This window comes from Embiotoca jacksoni, unplaced genomic scaffold (genome assembly GCF_022577435.1).
Source record: "Embiotoca jacksoni isolate LCO1_2020_lvr unplaced genomic scaffold, fEmbJac1.0.p SCAF_6, whole genome shotgun sequence".
NCBI lineage: Eukaryota > Metazoa > Chordata > Actinopteri > Embiotocidae > Embiotoca > Embiotoca jacksoni.
This window is the reverse complement of record NW_027185414.1, coordinates 3,685,887-3,706,846: the sequence shown is the minus strand read 5'-3', so window position 1 is coordinate 3,706,846 and position 20,960 is coordinate 3,685,887. Positions and strand designations below refer to the sequence as shown.

The following is a 20,960-nucleotide window of genomic DNA, read 5'->3' as shown; positions in this document are numbered from 1 at the left end:
GCACCGGGTTGAGGTTCGGTTATTGGTACCATTTAGTAACAACCAAACTGACCCAAAAGTCTCAGTGTTTTCTACAACATCCTCCAATAATCAGTTCAGCTTCGTCCAATCTTAAAACGGTGGTATTTAGATGATGAAATGAGTTGCTGTCTGTCACTCTAACTGCTCAAACTCTTGTCGAGAAATATCTGAATAAGGGAATAAGACATTTTTACTTATGAACGTCATTTCACATTTTTAGATAATGTCTTTAACATTAGCATGGCCCAAGTGAAGTAGGCTTCATCAGATAGCTAAAAGTGTTTTGATAGTCTTCGTATGGTCTGCACTGATGTTCAAACAGTAATTACGTCATGTCTCGGTTTACAGATGTGACATAAGATGTGTTATCAAGGTATTCGGTGCAAGCACAAATTTGCCTGAGAAGCACAGATCATTTCTTTATGTTAACTGCCCAAACAGTGAAATATTAACACAACCATGTATCAGCAGTGATGGTGATGACACTACTCACAGGGTCAGCAACATCTGAGCACAATAACATTTGATTTCATTTGCAGCTAAGTATGTACAGGATAGACCACTGAGGGGCGCCACAACCTTTCTGGGGGACTTTACATTGCCTGCATGCTTCTGTTGCTGCTGCAGTGTCATACATATATTTATATATGTTCAAGAAACAGATCAGACTTTTCTCTAATCACTGTCACAAAATTATTTCTGCAAAACCCCAGATAATTATAAATTCCACTAACAAAACTGTTATGTTTAGAAAACATCTGTGCACGGCAAGTATACTACTGTGAGGCATGTTAAAAGTTCTAAAAGTATGGGAAGAATAGATTTTCCACTGTGAAGATCTTTTCCTTTTTTCGCTGCTCATCCATCAAACCAAGCTTTGCTTTTCTATGTCATGGCACAGTGACGGACCGTCCAATTTTTAAGTAGAATTTGAATAAAATTATAATTATTATTACTTGAATTTAATTGATATGGTTCAGTAGACACCGACAGTATCAACTAAAGTATCTCCAGTTACTTATAAGTCTAATAAGTTTTGTTTTCATCAGCTCTGTGTCTTCAGGAAAGTCACTATTGCAATTTGTATAACATTTCAACAGTAAAACTGAAAACTCTGTAATAATAATCGTTGTAATAATCCACTTGAAATGTCAGAAAAAGGTAACGTGATTCTCTGGAGAAAACAACATTTAAGCTTTTACTAAAAGTAAAATGTTGTGGCAGCTCTGATGGTTCTGATTCATCCTGAGCACGACCGCTTTGTTCTCAATAATTTAACAGTAGAAATTGCCAATCAGCTCATCTGTTTACGGTGCAGAAAACATTTAAATGAGACTTCAAAAGATTTTAATTATTGAAGTTACTTACTGCTATACTACTTGTGTGAAATTGGGCCCTGACCTTCTTCCATGTAATGGATCAGAATAAGAAACCATTGTGAAGGATACTTCAACATCATCTGTAAATGGGATGGCTTATTAGAAAGTTAAAAACCCCATGAGCATTCATTAATAAATTACTCATATTTATATTTACTTTATAACTTCATATAAGGACAAACACCAGCCAAACTAATTTTACACAATCTGGCAACCCTTGTTTCATCCTTATCAGCATCTTCAGGTCGACAAAGATATTGCCGTAGCATAAAATCTTTAAAAAACGTTCCGTAAAAAGAATCCATTTCTATTTCAGGCTGTACTGATACTAAGAACAAAACACCTCCAGACACAGAATCAGTTGCTGCATGACAAGCCACGAAGGAAATAGTAAACTATATTTATTGACATGTTGAAATTCAGCTATTTACAAGTTCTCATAGTGGCCACCAAAAACATTTCACACCAGTCCAGACCCAAAACTGTTTGTACAGACAGGAATCTGGTCGTAGATGATGCTCACTTGTACATAACATCAGTTTGTCAGACGGATCAGTAGTATATATGCAGGACTGTTGAGTCCTTATCTGAATGGTCCTCAGTCACCCTTGTCTCAGGCGTTTTTTGGCACAGTGATAAATCAACAACTTTTATTTACCACAAATCACACACAGTATACTTTACATTACAGCTGACATTACCCTATAACCATAAGGCCAAAAATAAATAATATAACACCCACTGGTATTATCCTTGAACAGAGACCGAGTTATGTATTCTGCTATAAGATGGTGGTCCAATAAAGAGAGAGGACCTTATGCATTTTCAACAGCATGGAGCCCCCAAAGAAAGAGGAAGAAGATTTTCAAACATACCTTAATACCTGAAATAATTTGATACAGTGGACCAAACAAGTAATAGTAATGATGACTTTAATTGTTAATTTATGTGGCCGATTGCATTAAACAGTAAAATATATCCTTCATTTTACTGCAAATCACAGCAGGTCTACCAATAATTCCTGAAGTTCCTTTAAAGGTTATGATGATGAGGGATCGGGCATCTCATCAAATGAAACTGGTGCATCCTAGAAGGAGCATGCACCAGAACAAGTCAGGGTGTCCGGAGCTGGACAGGAGGCCTGGAAGACACCGCAGGTTCAGCAGGGCAAAGAGGGTTTGATAGTTAACTTAAAAAAAATGGGATGAAAAACAGAACCATTTTTATGTCCTGGGACAACGAGGACTCCAATGAGAGTCTTAGATTAGGGGCTTCATTTTTGGTAAATAACTTGGTTTCGATAGGCTAACTTTGATGACAGCAGTTAAACATGTTGGTGATCGGAATACAAAACAAGGTCAGTGAAAACACATCAGGAAACTGTTTTATGGCAGTGGCTTAAAGGGGCACTCAGCTAAACTTCATTCTGTTGGGTGAGGTCCTCTGACACGCTGTTGAACTCAGTGGCCCGAGCGCTCATCCCCAGATACTGCTTCAGGAACTCGCTGAAACGTTTCTGGTTGTTCCACTTGCGGGCCGACTTCCGAATCCCGATGAAGCCGCCATACCTCTTCTGGTACGACCTTCCCGGAGCCATGAATTTCCTGTAGCCGTGCCTCCCTTTGATGAAGCCGCCGAACCTCTTGGAGACGCTCAGCCCTGCATCACTTTTTCCTCTTGCTGCTACATCAGCGTCTCCTGCTTCCTGCCCTGCCTCGTCTTCATACTCATCCTCAAGGGGCGGGGCATTCTGTGAATTGTAGGCGGTGCCCAGCGTGCCGCCCTTTCCTCGGAGATCCCTCTCGTCCATCCCGAGTGCCCTGGTCACATGATCGAACCTCTGCAACGCCATGGGCAGCAACAGACCTCCATCCATCTGCTGCTCCTCCTCAGGAAACAGCGCCTCCACCTCCTCCTGAGATCTTTTCCTCACGGGAGCACCGAGGGAGGAAATGGGCGACGACAGCGCATTACGACAGAAGTCCCAGGTGAAGGACGGGGAAACCTTGCCTTCACACTCAATGAGACACACCTGCGGAGATGAAGAGAAGAGAGCTTCCTCATTTTCTTTCTCAACTCGGTTCAAATGGGTTAATTCGTACCATACATTTATTTTGTAATTACGTAATCGGTTACATGTAACTAGTTACTCCATGACTCTGGACATTAGTTAGACTTAGGTGTACTTTGTGATTAATGCTAATTAGCAGATGTTAGCATGCCTACACGCTCAACTAAGATGATGAACATTATACCTGCTAACAGTAGAGTGTTAACAATTTCAGTATGAGCATGTTAGCATGTTCATGTTTTGCTTAAAGCACAGAGTTGTTATTGTAGCACAAAGTTGTACCAATACACAAAGTCTGTAGAAAACCTCCAGTTGCGGTAGTTTTTTTTATGCTTTGGGGACCACAAAGGAAATTATATTGGCAAACAGAATTGATAAGTAAACTTAATATGTAGTGTGATTTAGGTAAACTGAATCACATCGTTTTCTTTTCACACCCGGAAATTCGACTTTCAAACATGCTGTATCAATCAGTATGTTATGCTTTATTACTGAAAGCATGTGATTTGTAAAGGTTGTTTGAGGGGAAAGTCCTCAACTCATCCTTTACTTTATCTTCCACCTCAATGGTTCAGTGCACGTGTGTGTGTGTGTGTGTGTGTGCGTGTGTGTGTGTGTGTGTGTGTGTGTGCGTGTGCGTTCAGGCATGCATTTATATGTCTGTGGACAACGTGCCTCTGTCACCTCAGAGGTCTTTACTTGTATTTTAACCCAACCTTAGCTACTACTTGCCAAACCCAAACCCTTTAATATACAGATTTATGTAACACCATGAGTAATACCTGTTTGCACATGTATATTATTGCATGTGAAGGGAAAAGTATCAGTCCAGAGTAAGACTGAGGGTTGTTACAATGCATGAAATACCAGCAGCTGCTGCGTCCGTGACGCAGCTTAATCATGGAAACTGTGGTACCTTATTGATTTACAAGTAAAAACCTTTTCAGCTGGGAAGAAGAGATAAAAAAAAAAAGAGGAGAAAATTAAAATAAGCAAAGGAGGGCTGTATTTAAAGCATTCAAATGCCCCATTCTCTTGAGGTCCACTGTGACCTGAGTGCCCAACACTAACAGCTCAAAGTATGATGTTTTTAGCGTTTTGCACTTAGATATCTTTTAATGTGCTCCCTGCAATCATGTCTGTGAAGCAGACATGTCATTAACAGAGAGAAACCACCACAAGGCATGAGCACGCAGCGGAGAAACACACATATATCCCCAGGAATCAATTAGCCACAACAAATTAAAACTCATATGCCAAAAGGGTAATTTGTTGAGTCAGCGACAGTGAGGGAGCTGTTTATAGGATGGGATGGATAGGAGAAGGTGGGGTGAGGGGTTTCCACTTATTCTAGTTCCAAATTAAAAGAGTCCCAAAGGAGAGATTGTGTTTTATGTGTTTGTTTATTCATGTGAGCGCAGTCCAGTTTCATCTGGATGAAATGTCTGCTGATATTTCATAGCAGGATTTGTTTTTCACAAATTTACATTTGTTACACGTTCCCAAATGAGATTATAACTGCACAACAAAAACAGTCACTTTTCATAGAGCACATTTGGAGTTTTTGAAACCCCAAAAGCACATTTGTTACCAATAACACCAATAAAGGCTCTGTTGTTTCCGCAGTCTCACAGTAGGCATTAGTAGATACCTTCATAAAGAATACTACAAACCTGAAACCGAAGCAGATGAATGGAATTCAGCCGTCTTTAGGAGTAGTTTTATTATATACACATACAAGAACAGCATCTAGATTTTATTGGATGTCATTTTTGCCTCTATTGCAGCCCACTTTTGTGACATTCACTGTGTGTGTGTGTGTGTGTGTATGTGTGTGTGTGTGTGTGTGTGTGTGTGTGTGTGTGTGTGTGTGTGTGTGTGTGTGTGTGTGTGTGTGTGTGTGCATCTGACTCCTCACCATGGTGTTGAAACTGAGCTGTTTGGGCAGGATGTTGCTGCAGGACAGGCAGTCTGTCTGGCAGTCACTACGTCCAGGATCACACAGACAGAGCAACAGCAGAGCCACCACAGTCTTCATGGTCCCACCGTCTGCTGAACACAGGACATGTTCAGTCCAAGTATTGGATACACATCTTCAAGTATTTGACACTGCGAGTCTGTGAATGTTTGCTGAAGTTAAGGTGTATGACACTGAAACCAAATTAAATTAAAATGAACAAGGCAAAATATTTGTAAAATGTTGTATATTATTATCTATGAGGGTACAAAAGGGTGAGGTTCATTAATGAGGACAGTCTTTGGTAGGTGCAGCATGTGGTGTTTTTGTCACAGTCAGTTCAGTGTTACACCACAATGTCATTTTCTATTAGCAGAGTGTGGAGACAGCAGAAACAAGTTGTAATCACGGCACTGAGCAGTCATCACCTTTAAGATGATGTGACGAACTTGTTGCAGAGATTTTGTCGTAGCAGTTACAGAGACAGAAACAGGCAGTTTCTGGCCACCCGGCAAACGTAAGTCGAATATTCCCTTCTGTTCTGTTTTAGGTGTCCACTGTCTTCTTTACCAACTCGTGAGGGAATAATCTGGCTCTTAAATGTACCACGACTCTCCCCTGCTAACTGTGTCCGTGTGCTGCTAAGGTAGTGGGAAGTGTGTTTCTCTAGAAAACCGCCTTTTCTCTGAATGAGAAAATTAAATTTTAAGAAATTACTGAAGTGAACCAAAACAGTACATTTGTGTAATTTTTAAATTCTATATATCACATTTCATTTGTTTTAAGTTACATTTTGTTTTTATTTTCAAAATATATTTTAGCTGAACCTCGAAAGGCTGTTTCTCTGTGCTAAATCTTAATCCTAAACTAAAGACACTACAGGTGTCCTATAGCTACAACAAAACTATACCAACTTAAATTTGATTTTACTTTGGCGACAAAACAAACAAAAGTATTTCCACAAAATACCATAGTATTCCCTCAAAGTTTGTTTCAGTGGTGGAAATGAGTCAAACTTACTGCTAGTCAACCACAAGCAAATTATTTACCATTAATGACAGAAAAGCAGAACTCAGAACATTAAAGATACACAGAAGTGAAGGTCACAATTAACTAATATAAAATTATCGCTATTACTGTTATTAAGAAGTTTAACTAGTCAGTCATTAATATGTCAAACAATATATAAGTTAAATGGTTAATAATGTTATAACATTGCACAGATTCTTTGAGGAGTTTGTTCATTCTTGTTCATAATTTTATTTTCATATGAATGCAAATGCACCTAAAAGAGTTTAGACATGGACAAAGACTTTTGCATTCTCATTATGTGTATGTTGTGAGTCAACGACCAAGCTGTAAATGTGGTAACACCATAGACTGTATTTAAAAGTGGACGTAGCTTCCGGGTTTGAAAAATGAGGCCGATGCAGAAGTCCCTTAAGCTGCAATACCTTAACCGGGTTTAAAAAATAAAATTCTCCATGAATTATTTCGGTTTTGTTAGCTAAAGTCGCTCCTTCTTATTAGTTTTCTGGTTGTCCATCCCAAAAATAATCACGTCATTAATTAGAAAATAAGCCTCTAAAAGCTGTGTTTTTGCTGGCTAGTCTGTTTGATTGACAGGCCTGTGGTGCAGTCTATTGATCGGCGGGACTTAGTATCGTCAAGTTTCCAATCACCTCAAATCTCAAATTCCAAACTCGAGGCTTCACAACGACCGTTCACAAACCAACGGGGGACATCACTGCTGGTTGCTGCTTGGGTAACATGCGTGTTTCTATATTAGTATCATTCATTTCTACATAGCTACATGTTCAAGGACAGCGACGTGACCTCACTATCTGTCCATTATCAAGTGAGACAAAGGAAAGGATGAAGCTACAGTGAGCATAGCAAATCCAAACAGTGACAAAAATAGAGGGAAATAAAACTGTATGACCTTATTCTGGTAGCATGAGCACAGTCTGGTGAGTGGGATGTCAGAAGCACAACCAGAGTTTTCATCTCATTAAACAAACTCATTAACTCCTTTAATTGATGCCTCAATTAGCGCCTCTGGCTTCAAACTGAGTCATTGTTTCTTGCTCAACAAACACACACAATCATATACACAAAACACGCACAACTCTCATACACACACACACACACACACACACACACACACTTAGACAGCAAACAAACATACTTATAAATACATTTTCACACAAACCTAATGTCCACACTGTGTAGGCGGTACAATGTGTTGAAACGCACTCGACTAAACCGTTCTTTCAGCTGCAGGTCGTCATTATCTATTAAAGTGACGTGGCAGAAAGTAAAACTAATTTGTCTTCAGTCAAACACTTTTATAACGTCTCAGAAATATGGAATTTTTTCAGTGTAATTAAAAACTGATAAAAGTGTAATTGCCCTGCAGTTCATTCCAGTCTCCAACTACTCATGAAAAAAGAAAAGTCTGAAAAATGAATCAGTCTTGTGTGGAAACAATAAAAGTGTGTGTCAATTATTCTTCATTTTTCTTCAATCTAACAGGAAAGAGGATGGGTCTGTCACTGAAGGACAAAAGAGCAACATTGCTGTTTTAGGTGGGAATATAAAGGTGGGACGCGATTGGCAGATGGCGGTGGATTCAGACAAACAGCTTGGGTGCGTTCATTCATTTGGCCGTAATGCATCTCATTCTCCATCCTCCTGTCATTGACTCTGCTGACTCGGCTTGCAAGAACAGGAGGATAAAGCATGATGGAGCCGTCACATCTTCTCTGTTCTGTGCTGAGGTGTGGCCAGGGGACGCAAACACAGGTGTGCAATGTATTTTTAGTTTAGCTGTGAGTGAGGATAATTAAAGGGAAATACATTATAAACTCAATTATGGAATTATGCAGAGTTATTGAGAGGAAAATAAATCTTGACTGCAAATTGTGAGGCTGTCCTTCGACCCTATAGATCATTTGTAACAGCTTGTTATGACCCTTAGATATGTTTTATTGATAGCACCCTCTTATTGTTTTAGTAATTAGCACGGGACTAAAGGAGGAAGTGAGGAGGTGGGGTGATGGATGGGTCAACAACATTTTTTACTTTGAATGCATCTCATTTGCTTTGCATTTCAAACCATGTCTATTACTGTACATACATCAACAAAGGACTGCTGTTCATGTCTTGCCTGATGTGAACCAGAACCCAATTTCACTCTGTGAATATGAGATCGGCGATGCTGCATAGAGAATTGTTTGCAGACGTTCCTTCCTACTGGGTCTATACCTCGGGTCAATTTGAACCAATCAGCACGCGCTGAAACTGGACGATACTCTGCCACTGCTGCACCTACCCACCGTATCCACCAAAGGTTTTTTTTTTGCTGAGCACAGCGTGTTTTAAAAGTTGATTTTAATGGACGCCAACAGCGTGACGAGGTGTTTATTCTGCGCGGAGCGTTCAGTGATTTTTCCGGTCACCGAGAGTTGCCCTCGTCACTGTCACCAGCCGTCCAAACACAGTGAAGGAGGGGCGGGACAAACACGGTTAACCACCGATACCGGTCGCTAATTGGTCCGCCCTTCAGAGTGGCTGTGCAAACGCTAATACGGGCCGAGTACCCAGACAGTTATCACAGCGAAGAATACTGAAGCTGTAAGCAACAGTCAGTACAACCATGTTCATGTCCTGTTTTGAACCAAATATCAACATGTCGTTTAACGATGACTCATGTTATCATTATTGTAACCGTGACAACGGTGGGCTGCTGTTTATTTCCCATTCTAACCATTAAAAACTGTTTATTGGCTTTGTTTTCAGCTGGTAGAGACAAAGTACCTACACAGTCATTCTTGTTGAATGTTGTGGAGACATTTCATTCAAATTCACAAATGTCAACCTCAAAGTGGAGTCATTAAATCACCCAAGCCTGTTTGAGTCATCCTCAAGTAACCATAAATGTGTGTCAAAATGTCCCAGCTGTTGAGATATTGTCCTCAGGACACCGAGTCAAAAATGTCTGCTTTTAAAAAAGGTTTGTAGGTTTAAAAGCTTAGGCTCTTTGTTAAATGTCACATATAGTAGATGTTAATATCAAAGGTTCAGGTAAGGCAGGACAACTCTCTACCCAGATCTTAACTCTGTGAGAAATGATTCAAAATTAACCACAGAATATGTTTTGACAGCTGTCATTGTTGGTTTAAGGAGCAGTCTCAGTGCTACACTGGAACCATAGTTTGTATACAAAGGTAGCTGTAGCTTGTAGTATGAAAAATGAAGCCAAAGATTAAGTGCCTTTAAGCACAATACCAATGAGGGCCACTAGGGGCTGGCTCCGAGTAAAACTTTGGCTCCAATAGAATCCAATTTAAAAGGCTTCTCATAAAATACAATATTAACATGTTTTTTCTGCAAGTCTTAATGATGTCATCAGCTAAAGTTCTTCCTTCTAATCTGTGCTTTTGGTCTTTCTGAAAAATAATTCTATAATTATTTCGATATTAGGCCTCAAAGAGAGCTATGTTTGGGGGCATACCTGATTTGATAGACTTTAGGTGGGTGGGCATTTTGTCCTCGAGTTCTTAGTCAAATCAATGGCTGCGTCTGAGTTTGTGTACTTCCACCTAGTCTTTCGATTTGTCTTTCGCCCCTACACCCAGGTTGGACAACCGATTTGCACGTCAGGACCACTGCGGGCCTCCACCAGAGTTTCCTCTGGCTTCGCCCTGCCCAGGCATAGTTCACCATCTTTCGGGTCCTATCGCATGCGCTCAAGCTCCACCTCCTTGACGGAGCGGGCAAGACAGACCCTACATGTTAGTATACTTGCATAGTATGTGAATTTTGACACTGTAAAGCTGTCTCAAATCACACATGGCTTTTGTGCACTGAACAGAAAGGACAACAAACATTTAAATGCACCATCTGCCAGCTTTCTTATGTCATTTTACATTTCTTGCTTTCTATTCTTATGGCTTCGACCCCAAAAACACGAAGTTGGTGGTCCCTTTGGCTACGCAGTTAAGATGGTGACCTCTGAAGGTGAAAAGTGTCCAGCGTTTTTCTAATTTTTGACCAGTATGAGTCCACCAACTGAGTATTCAACATTACCATATTTGTCAGTGTGAGGTCACATAGGCACTCAAAAATTGAGACACAGCCTATTAGGCAGATCCACCCCTCCTTTCTCCCCAGCTCCACCTTTTTATCCAAATATGGTCACTTCTGGCCTCAACAAACCAAGATGGCGACGGCAAAAATACCAGACTTAAGACACCAATTGGTGACATCACAGTGGGTTGTCAAGTGGGAAGTCCCTAACGTAACTGATTTCCAATGCAGAATATACTAACAGTCACTCAGGCCTCACTCATGTTGTTACAGATGTGTGCACACACAGGAAGGCACTGTTAAATGGTTTTATCTGTTTTTCTTTCCTCTTGTCTAGAAAGGACGTTGTTAAAACATCTGTAAAATAAAATGGACTCTCAACAGCTGGTCTTTCCTGTGCTCTTATATTCCAGTCTGCCTGGTTCCCCTGAGAGCCTCAAAACACAATTATTCTGCTTTTAATTAACTGATTAACCACTAAATAAACCAGCTAATTAAGTCATTACTGAAGGGAGCTGTACTGTGGCACTGCTGAATGAGGTCTTAGAGTCCAGGATGATGATGAGTAAACCATCTTTCAGATAAAAGGAAACCCCTTCCTCTCAACCTGTTAGGTGAACACCAGAAACAACACCAACACCCACAAGTTATAGTTTGTAGTGTCATCTATGTTCTCTCACACATACACAATGATAAATAAGTGACTTGGGAGCTTCACTTTAGAGTTTATATTTTGTCTTTAAACGTAGATTCAGCTTTTGGGAATGGAAACAAATCTGTAAACATCATGGCCATGTTCAGGTTGTTGATTAAAAAGTAGTCAACCACGAATAAGGACTGTTAAAGTTGAAGAAATGCTTAACAGTAAGTTCCCGTGTGATTCGTGGTGTTGTCACCCAACAACACACAACTGATTCAAAACACATCCCTCAGAGGTTCTCAGACGCTCTCACACCGTGTTATCAACTGTTTCCACAACAATTTTCCTCCATTATTGCAGTTTTCTCATCAAGAACAGGAAATATAAAATAAATTACTCCTGGCCCGAAGCACGACTTAAAGCCGGATTATTCACGCGTGGTTGAGCTGAGGAGCAGCGTGTTAGGTTTTTACTTTTAAAAGCTGAACTGAAGATTATTGCATCATTTATGGAATAGCCACAGTATGACTGTGTGATAATGACTAGCCCTCAGTGTATTACAGGGACCTTGTTGGGGCTGTAAAATTTTGCAGCTTCATACTCCATGGCATTTGAATGGATGGGGGGGAAAAAGTTCTCGGAAAGAACTGCTAACATCTGGAACATTTTGTCGAGACAGTAAATGCAAAACTAACTGTTCAAGCTCTCCTTGTCTCTCTAGGATCTAATATCTCATCTTTGCCTCATTTGCATACTTGCATTTCTCCTTTTTATAGTTTCAATTCACTTAAATATGCTTTGCCACCCAATGGTAGTTTTGATTTGATCGATTCAGCACAAGTGCCATGTTATTTCTCCAACTTATTGATGGACATTGCTTCATTTACACAACTGGTTTGTCATCTCTGATCGTTTAATTATTTTAAAATGTCTTCTATTTAGATTTGCATGTACTCTATACAATGATGGTGCACTCCCACATATGTGTATAGCATATTCAGATTGTTGTAACTATGTTGTGTAGTAAACAGCTGTGTGCAGCAGCTATTACAAATTTCTCCTCAGAGATAATAAAGTATATCTTGAAAATAGTAACTGATATAATAATTTAGGTCAAAGCTGGTTTATATTTATTCTGGATGTGCATGCTAACATGTGTTGCCATTACATCCTCCTGAGTATAGTTCAACATTTTATAATCACCTAGTTAAGTGTAGATTTTAATGTGTTAACTTTGATTTAAATAGAAGAACAATGGTTTCCTGTCCTTAAAGCAGAGAGGACCAGCATATTAAAGAAAACAGTAGAATACTGCACAATGACAGCGTATTCATGATGGAGGTATTGTTAGTTGATGAGCCAGTTTGACAGGTAACTAAACATCATTTAGTCTTCTGCCTGCAGACAGAGTGCTTCATCTGTCAGAGGAGTCACTTTAACTGACAACTTGTCCAGGGCCCACTCATAATACATTGTGCTCTTTGTTGTAATATTGATGTTTAACTGGCAAAATGGCAGAGTGGTAATTGATTTGACACATTTTAGGACAGCAAATCTATGTTACCAACCAGGTTGATTAAATGTCTAATTTATACATGAATCTTCTTTAACTCCATACATTATCTACCTACTCATTTATCTGACAGCACCTCTCCTTTTGTCAAAGACAAACAATTTCTCAGGCTTTTCTTTCTCCTTTTTTTCTTTTCTGTCATACATTAACACTATCACTCTTTGTCTTTCACGTCAAAGCAAAACAAAACATCATAATACATAATTAATACAACATAATTGTGCCCTAAAATTGTGAAGGAATACCTGTTCATGTCCTGAAAGCTGAGCACAAAATTAACCAATCAAAAAAAAAAAGAAGCAGCTCCACACCATTTATTTTCATCTTTGGTACCAGAGAAGCATCTGTCTTATTTATAGAAACTGTAGAACAGTAGCTTTGAAGGGTAAACCATATTAAATAATTTCCGTGAAAACATCAATATCACTTTTATCAATATCACAAAAGTACTTTTTTGTTTGTGATGAATACAAAATTAATTATTGTAAAAAAACAACAGCATTAAAAATACGGCCATATAGTAAATATTAAAGTAAACTGTATTACTTTTAGCAAAACACATTATTTCTTTCGATCCTGCTCGATGTTTCGTGGTCAGAGGTCGTGTCAGCCGCTCAGATGCTCACAGTCGTGTCTGCAGAGTGGGCGTTGTGACGGATCTCAGGTCAGAAGGAACATTTAAAAGAAACCTTTAGCTTTTTAACATGATGTTCCCTGTCAATCAGACTGTGTGTGATGTGGCAGCTGAAGCCATTACAGGCAGACACGCTAAGCTAAATCAATTTCCTTTCTCAATGCATCTAATCACCTAAGGTCGATTGATGGTTAAGTGGTGGCTAACACATACTTACGTCACACCAAACTCATATGGATTTCATATATTGATAGATTTTTTTTTTTTTTTTTTTTTTTTTTTTTTTTTTTTTTTTTAATGCTTTGAGATGAGGTGGTGTGCTGTAATTTCTTATTTTTGAGGTCACCTCTAAAAATTTGACCTTTGTTTGTTCTCTTTTTTTCCACGTTGTGTTTCTATAAAATGCGTAGTTATGAAAACTAACAAGTTACAAACATTTTTATCTCTTTGTCGAGACGTTGTGAGATGTTGAAGATTGGTTGTCGTCCACTATAATACCATACGCAGGATAAAACTGTCATATTTAATTATTATTTCCTTCCCGATAACTTACACCTTTCTGGTAAAGGTATTAGCGTGCCGAACTTGTGTAGTCTGAACTCGGTTTTATTTGTAAAATCTGGAAACGTTGTTTCACATTGCTGTGGAGTACGGAAGAATATTTAAGACGTGTTTTGAGTCAACAGTTAGAAGACACTGAAGCTACTTCTTGTTATATGATGGTACAACTTTGAACAATGAAAGAGTCTCATAAAAGCCGAGATGTGGATGTAAAACCATGAAAGATTATTAGAATTTGATACGGCATTTGGAGGAAAGTGAATGAGTTTAAAGCCTTCCTATGTCAATGGGGAAATGTTTTTGAGGCATGTTTTTGAATGTTTCGGCACAAAGGTTGGCAGCTTTTTATTCTTTTATGCTTAGATGTAATGTTGATTCAGGACTTCAGTGAACAGCATTGCACCCATCAGGAGGTGGTTGCAGTGGATGCCGACCATAGAAAGTGTATTTTTACGTCACAGCATGCTGGCATCCCAAAGATACACACAAAGTGCCTCAGGTATAGGCACCAAAAATCATGTGGTCTGGTTTAGGAAGAGATCAATTTGTGCCTTTAAAACACCCCAGACTTCCTCCGTTTGTGGGCCTGTTTCTCTTTCTACTCCATCACATCACCTCCCTCTTCGACTCAGGTGGTCATGGTGCAGATGCCATGCGCCAACTTGTGCGTGTCATTTTGAGGCCTACAGCTTTGACAAAACGGCCCTATTTGACACCGTAGGTATGAGAACGGGCCGGTCTTTCTCTGTCCTATGCAAAATGTTGTCAGTACCTAAACATCACTATGAGAAAATCAATGTTTTCATCCCTACATTGTACTGGTATTGTACTGCAAGGTTAGATGTTTAGGCAGAAAAAAAAATCAGCTGTCAGTATACATATTAGTGATACGGTGACTTGCCCAATACAGGGGTTTCTCATTACGTTAATAGAAAACACAAGCCAGTTGCAATTATGTTTCCTTTACAATATATTTGATCTAAAAGCTGAATTTCTAGGAAGCAGGGTTGTGGTTGGCCACTGCTGCTGCAAAGCACCATATCCTGCTCTCTTTATACATCCTTCTGTCAAACATGAAGAGGATACTTTACCTAAATGAAAACGTCCAGTTTGGCCTCCGTATACATATTCTTCTGTTTCTGGATCACCAAGATTACCAGCCAACAAATGATGGAGCCTAAAGAAAGGTCAGGAACACCGGGGGGAGACACGAAGACGTATCTGTGAAATCCTCCCAGCATAAAAGGATGGATGGGGTGCTGCGTTGGGAACATTGTGTCCTTGGATTAACTCCACACGTCCACAGCCAGTTCAGTGCAGCCATTAGAGATGTGGGCACCAGCACTGTGACGTGGAAACCTGTGATTCACCACTCTCTGTCCTCCCTCCATTTTCTCCATCTGCCCTTTGAAAGAGAGCGGTTTACCAGGGTCAAGGAAGTTTATCCACAGAGCTAATGAGGTGTGCTGCGTTGTGGAGGGGAACCAACAAATTCAGTGATACTGAACAGAAGATGGATTAAAGAGAGTTTTTAGGCCATGAGAGTCATGAGGCATCGACTGTTGAAAAGGGGCTGTAACTTAGCAAAGGATTGCTCATGCTTGGTGTTTTCAGGTTGGGTTTTTTGGTGTTATTTTTAAGCTAAAGGATAATAGAGAGGGTAACACAACATACTTTTGATTTGTCTTTTTTCTTGGAATTTGTAACTTCTTTTCGGTGGAGTTTGGGTTTTAATTGGTTTCACCTCACAGTTCTGATCAATTTATCACAAACAAACCCAATTATAGCTAACAGAATAATAGCAAGTGAGTGGAGTTTTGATACATTTTGATGCTTTTGGCCATTTTAAGTGAGTAGGTTGACAAAGATTGCATTTGGGATATTTTAAATCTATAGAACCAGAGAAATTGCTCTGTTGTCTTTCCTCAAATCACTGCTTGTGTTATCATGTTGCTTTTTAAAGCTTTCTGATACATTTTTCAAGTCCGATAGTGAAATAAAACACAGACTGCTGTTTGTCTCTGAGGAACTTGCACCAAATGTCATTGTCACATCTTCAATGTTTGTCCAGACACCTGCAGGGACACAATGATATTGTCTCTACAAGCAACAACATTGAATGCTCATCACTAGAAGATAACGTGTTTCAGGATGGTACATCACAACAAAAAAATAGCATTTTGAATACATCACTATCTCTGATTATTAATGTGTAATTACCTAATATCAGATACATACCAAAGCTTCAATTTATTCTGGAATTATTCCTCTCAAGTTTTAAACATTAAACAGCATATACATTGAGATTGAAGCTGTTGTTTTTTTTACCCTGGGTTGTAACAGTCTCACTGAAGATGTTACTTCCTTCATTTTATACAGCCAATACAAAAATATAAAGCCATTTAAAGGCAAATTTCACACCTAGATCTGTGGCAGTCAAAGAAGAGAAAGCAGCCTCTACAGCTTCAGTATGAGCACTACCAGCAGATCTATACCTGCTTCTCTCTGAAGACATGCAACAAACTCAGATATATATTTTTTTTTTATTTGATTTGATACACTTTATTAATCCCTGAGGGGAAATTTCTTCACTACAGCATTTGCTGTAAGGTGACAGTGCTAACCACTGCACCACCGTGCCGCCCTAAGCTGGTATATATATAAGGTGGTAGCTGGACTTTCAACACCATGTATCATTAACAGTTGTAGAATTTTTTTTTTTAAAAGAAGTTTACTTAAAAATAATCTGGCAGTGCTTTTGTTTATGGAGTTTATTTCAAGGTCGAATGAAAAGTGAGCCTGAGGCCAAATAAACACGTTGTTAATTAATCAATGTAAAAAAAAAAAGTGAGACCTCATCTTAAAGTTTGTTATTGACTTCATAAAGGTTTCCTGACATCTTAAAAAAGAACACACACTTTTTAGTAATGAGTTTTACACACAGGTGCCTGAAGGCATAATATTAGAGAACAATGTTAATAGAAGTACCTCAGAAGTAGACTGCTATTGCTACTCACACTATTTCAACAAGTACATTTACTACTATTCATGATTTTTTTTTATAATCTTCAAATTCTAATGGTAAATTGATTATTTGGAGAAAAACATTCAAACAAAAAGACAGTTAATAAACAAGTCACAGAAAAATCATTAAATGAAATGTTCAGTGCAAAGTTGCTTAATAGAAGTGACCTCTGTCTTTTTAGTAATGGTTTACATTTATCTATTAACTATAATACATAACAAATGATTCATCAATATAAATAGGTTTGATAAAACATCTGACCACTGGAATCAATCACATTTCGCCTGGTTCATTACTCCAAAACATCAGGCTTATAAAGAGCGTAGGGCAGCAAAAACAACGAGCCAGATGTGGCCAGATGCTTTTTGTGATCAATAAAATCCATTTATATTACTACTTTTAACCTTTTAGCTCCCTTCATGTACTGGGTATTGGTTTTTTTTTCAGTCTGTGTGTCACGTTGTGAATATCAACAACAAATCCAACCTGAGATTTATTTACTTTTATTTCCCCTCAATTTCACCACCACCACCACATTTAAAAGTAGGTTTCATTTTAAATTACATCAGTAAGTCAAAACAAATTGCTGTACAACTGTATAATATATTTATATGTTTAATATAATTAACCTTAACATTTTTCCTACTAAATTATTTGATTTGGAATTGTTGTTAAAACAAAGTAACCTGCAGACAAATGTGTCTGAACATCTAAAAATTAATCCTCTGATGAATTGAGTTCTGCAAAATCTTACCTTGGGCAAGCAACCTGCACTCCCCTAAATTACCTGTCATTACTGTGTGTCTTGAGCTACTGTGTAAAAGCAAACCGTACTTTTTGTGCAAATATTCCCCTTTCACTCATGAGAGCGCAGCAGTAAATCAGGCCTTAATGATTAATAACTAATCAAGACCAGCGATTTATGACCTTTCCTTCCCTCTTTACCAAATACCAAAGCACCTACAAAACAAACTGCATGTGTCGTGCCCTGACGCAGCATCGTCACCTCGTGCCCTCTGTTGTCTACGTCCTAACTGCCTTTCAACCCACTCAGAGAGGTTGTGTTTAACCACGAGCTTTATGAGACATCGTGGTCTGTGGCTTCTGCTTTAGAAGTACTTCTATTTACTATAATTTAATGTTAACTCATTTTACGTCATTAAGCCACCTGTCTGTCAGTGAGATCAACAACAGGTTAAGCTTACATTCTTTGATCGTTACCAGCGGTCAGTCAAGAGGCGCTCAAAGGTCAGAGGGTCACAGCACCGCGACAACAGCTGTAGCGTTTAGCCCGGGACACTCCAGCAGGTGTGGATGATGGAGAAGTCAAGGAGACACGCTGATTAGAGATAATAAAGCGTTTCTCTCCACACCGTTGGTAAACGCGACATGTTTCTGCTTTCCTTTTTCCTCCTTTTGTTTCTGCTAAATTTAGATTATTATCCTCTAAATCTGACTGACACTGCATCAGCACCAACATGGAACTGTTAAGGAGGCAAAGAGATGTGAAATGACATCTTTCTTTCTACAAAGTGTGACTCCAACAGGGTTTTTTTTTGTACAAGAAACATATGTAACAGCATTTCAATGATTATTTATAAAATACACATATGCAAAGGTTCAAAAATTCTGTATCAAAGGTCAGAGGTCAAGTATTTTCTACTACTACCACCCCACCCCCCCACCCCCAATCCTCCTTCTCCCACAGATTTCTTCTTACCTGTTTTGGGGGTCGAGATTGTGGGTGCCAGTAGTGGGTTCCTCGGGTGCAGGTTGCGGCTCGTCAGCGTACGTTTCCCTCCCTTCAGTCTCAGCGTGGTTTTTCTGGCGACGTGGAGGCTGGTGGCAGCTGCTCTTATAGGGACCCACCCCTCCACTTCAACCCCCCTCCTCTCATCCTCACTCACTCTGTCTCCCTCTCCTTCAAAAGTTCCTCTTCATTAGAGAGAGGGATGGAAAACAGAGAGAAGGAGGGAGGAGGAGGAGGAGGAGGAGGAAGATGGGGAGGGGGTGAGGGGGTAGGAGGGAGAGAAGGAGGGCAGCAAGGAAGCGGGAAAGATAGGAGGATAAGAAGAAACATAAATGGAGAAAGGAGATGGGGGGAAATGAACGTGGGAGAAGAGAGAGAACAGCAGACAGGAAAAAGGTGGAGGAAAAGATTGGATGAAGGAAGATATTTATCTTTGGAGTTGTGCTTTGCAAAATATTCTAAAATTTGACTTCTTTGGTGAAAACAACAGTCATAAAAGTAAAAAAAAATACAAATGAAATACATAAATTTCAGACATTAAAGAATGGTGATTTGTTTCCATCAACCCTTCAGAAATGTTTTAAGACAGTGGTACTCAACTGGTGGGTTGCAACCTAAAAGTAGGACACCGAGACATTTGAAGTGGATCGCAAATCTTTGCATGAAAAAAAAAAGCTGAGGAAAGAAAATAATCAAACTGACGTGAGCAGTAGCTATTTGTTGGCAAGTGTTGTCATGACAGCCACAACTAAAGCTAATGTCGTCACATTAGTATTTAGCTGTTTAGCTCTCATACGAGACTCATAAACAGATTTACAATGAGATGATTTGATATTTTTATGAAATAGTTTAATGTAGATTCTTGAAACTTGATGACCATCACTAGTTTAAATGTTATTTAAACGGTAAGTCTGCCCGTTTATTTTACTAGGTTTTAGCCCTAATTGCACTTTTTTTGTTTATTTCATGTTTTTAAAAGTGCATGTTAGGCATGGTGTATTACCGCTCCATTTTTTGTGAAATAACTTTGAGGGGGTCAAAAAATCTTTAAAAATATGTGTCGTGACTTACTGACTATGAAAAAAATGTGGGTTCTGAAGACCAGTGTTTTAAAACCTAAAAATACTTTGCTATGATTGACAAATTGTGGGAACATGCTTTTTAGAAAAAAGTTCAATGACTTTGTTAAAAATTCGTAAAAATGATGTCTCAAGCTTCACAGAAAGGTCTATTGCCCGTGTAAGTGAAGTAGTTGCAGACCTCAAATGACTGTCAAAATCAAAACAAGTCATGCATGCACATATAGAAGTCAGATTTAAGCTCAGCAGCCTTACAATGTTAAACTTTGCACATACAGTATACCATTCTGCAGAGTCAAGTGTTGCTGAGATATTTAGATGCTGTCAATGATTTGGTGTTGCACAAGTTTTAGTGCACAGAGTGCAGGGCACACAATATGCTGGTATTGAGTAGATGTGTAACAATATTCTCCATTATCCTCCCATAACATTAAGTTGTATAGGCCACATAAACCTAATAAAATATGAAACCATGAAATGTTGTCAATGAAATCATTGAGATGACCTGTGTTGATGAGGGGTGAGAAGGCAGGAGCAAGAATTTAAAGTGTGAGGATATGGCTATTTCCTGGAGGCAGAACATCCAAGTTTAAACATCAGAAACACCAGTTCAGTACAGTCAAGTAACAATCAGCACAGCACATTTTCGAGTGAAGGGAGACTTTCAAGTTTTGTAGACAAAATAAGATATTCCTGTTTGAACTATTGCTGTATATCGTCTCTACATAAAGATTTGATTTAACCTTATTCCCGGACTGGTTGAAAACACCTGTAAAGTGTTTGGGCAGGGTACCTGTAAGTCCTGTACCAATATGCACAGTGAGTACACAGTCCTCAATGATGAAAGTATTATTTTAATGCCTATTAATATATGTGAAAAGTCTCAACCTTGTTTGCCGTAGACAGATTTTATTCACTAAGCTAAAAAAAAAAAAAACAATTGGGAAAAAAATGCAAAAAAATAAAAGCTGACTAAATGTTTGATTTCTCCGCTTTAAGCTATTTCTACCTAACTATACTTCCAGGTCTGACTGCCCATACCAATACACTAATACAGTACACCATGTACTTTTACCTCCTTAGAAGAATGTAAAATGTGTCATATGTAGAGATGTTTTGAGGAGAGGTTGGAGGACATCTGACTGTCACTCCTCCACCATGTTGTGGGAGTGACAGTCA

General features: G+C 39.0%; 1 protein-coding gene across 2 annotated transcripts; it reads right to left on the bottom strand.

Moving 5' to 3' along the window:
* Window positions 1–1,757: 1,757 nt before the first annotated feature.
* Window positions 1,758–18,772, bottom strand: pnoca (prepronociceptin a). Of its 2 annotated transcripts, none has more exons than XM_069174347.1 (3): window positions 18,673–18,772; window positions 5,390–5,523; window positions 1,758–3,432 (listed from the first exon to the last, which is right to left on the bottom strand). In XM_069174347.1, exons 2-3 carry the CDS (start codon window positions 5,507–5,509, stop codon window positions 2,815–2,817), a joined length of 738 nt encoding a protein of 245 aa, XP_069030448.1. In that variant the 5' UTR covers window positions 5,510–5,523; window positions 18,673–18,772; the 3' UTR covers window positions 1,758–2,814. The 2 variants fall into 2 exon arrangements, with proteins under 2 accessions (XP_069030448.1, XP_069030447.1); XM_069174346.1 differs by having other exon boundaries at window positions 5,390–5,520.
* Between the last annotated feature and the right edge of the window lie 2,188 nt (window positions 18,773–20,960).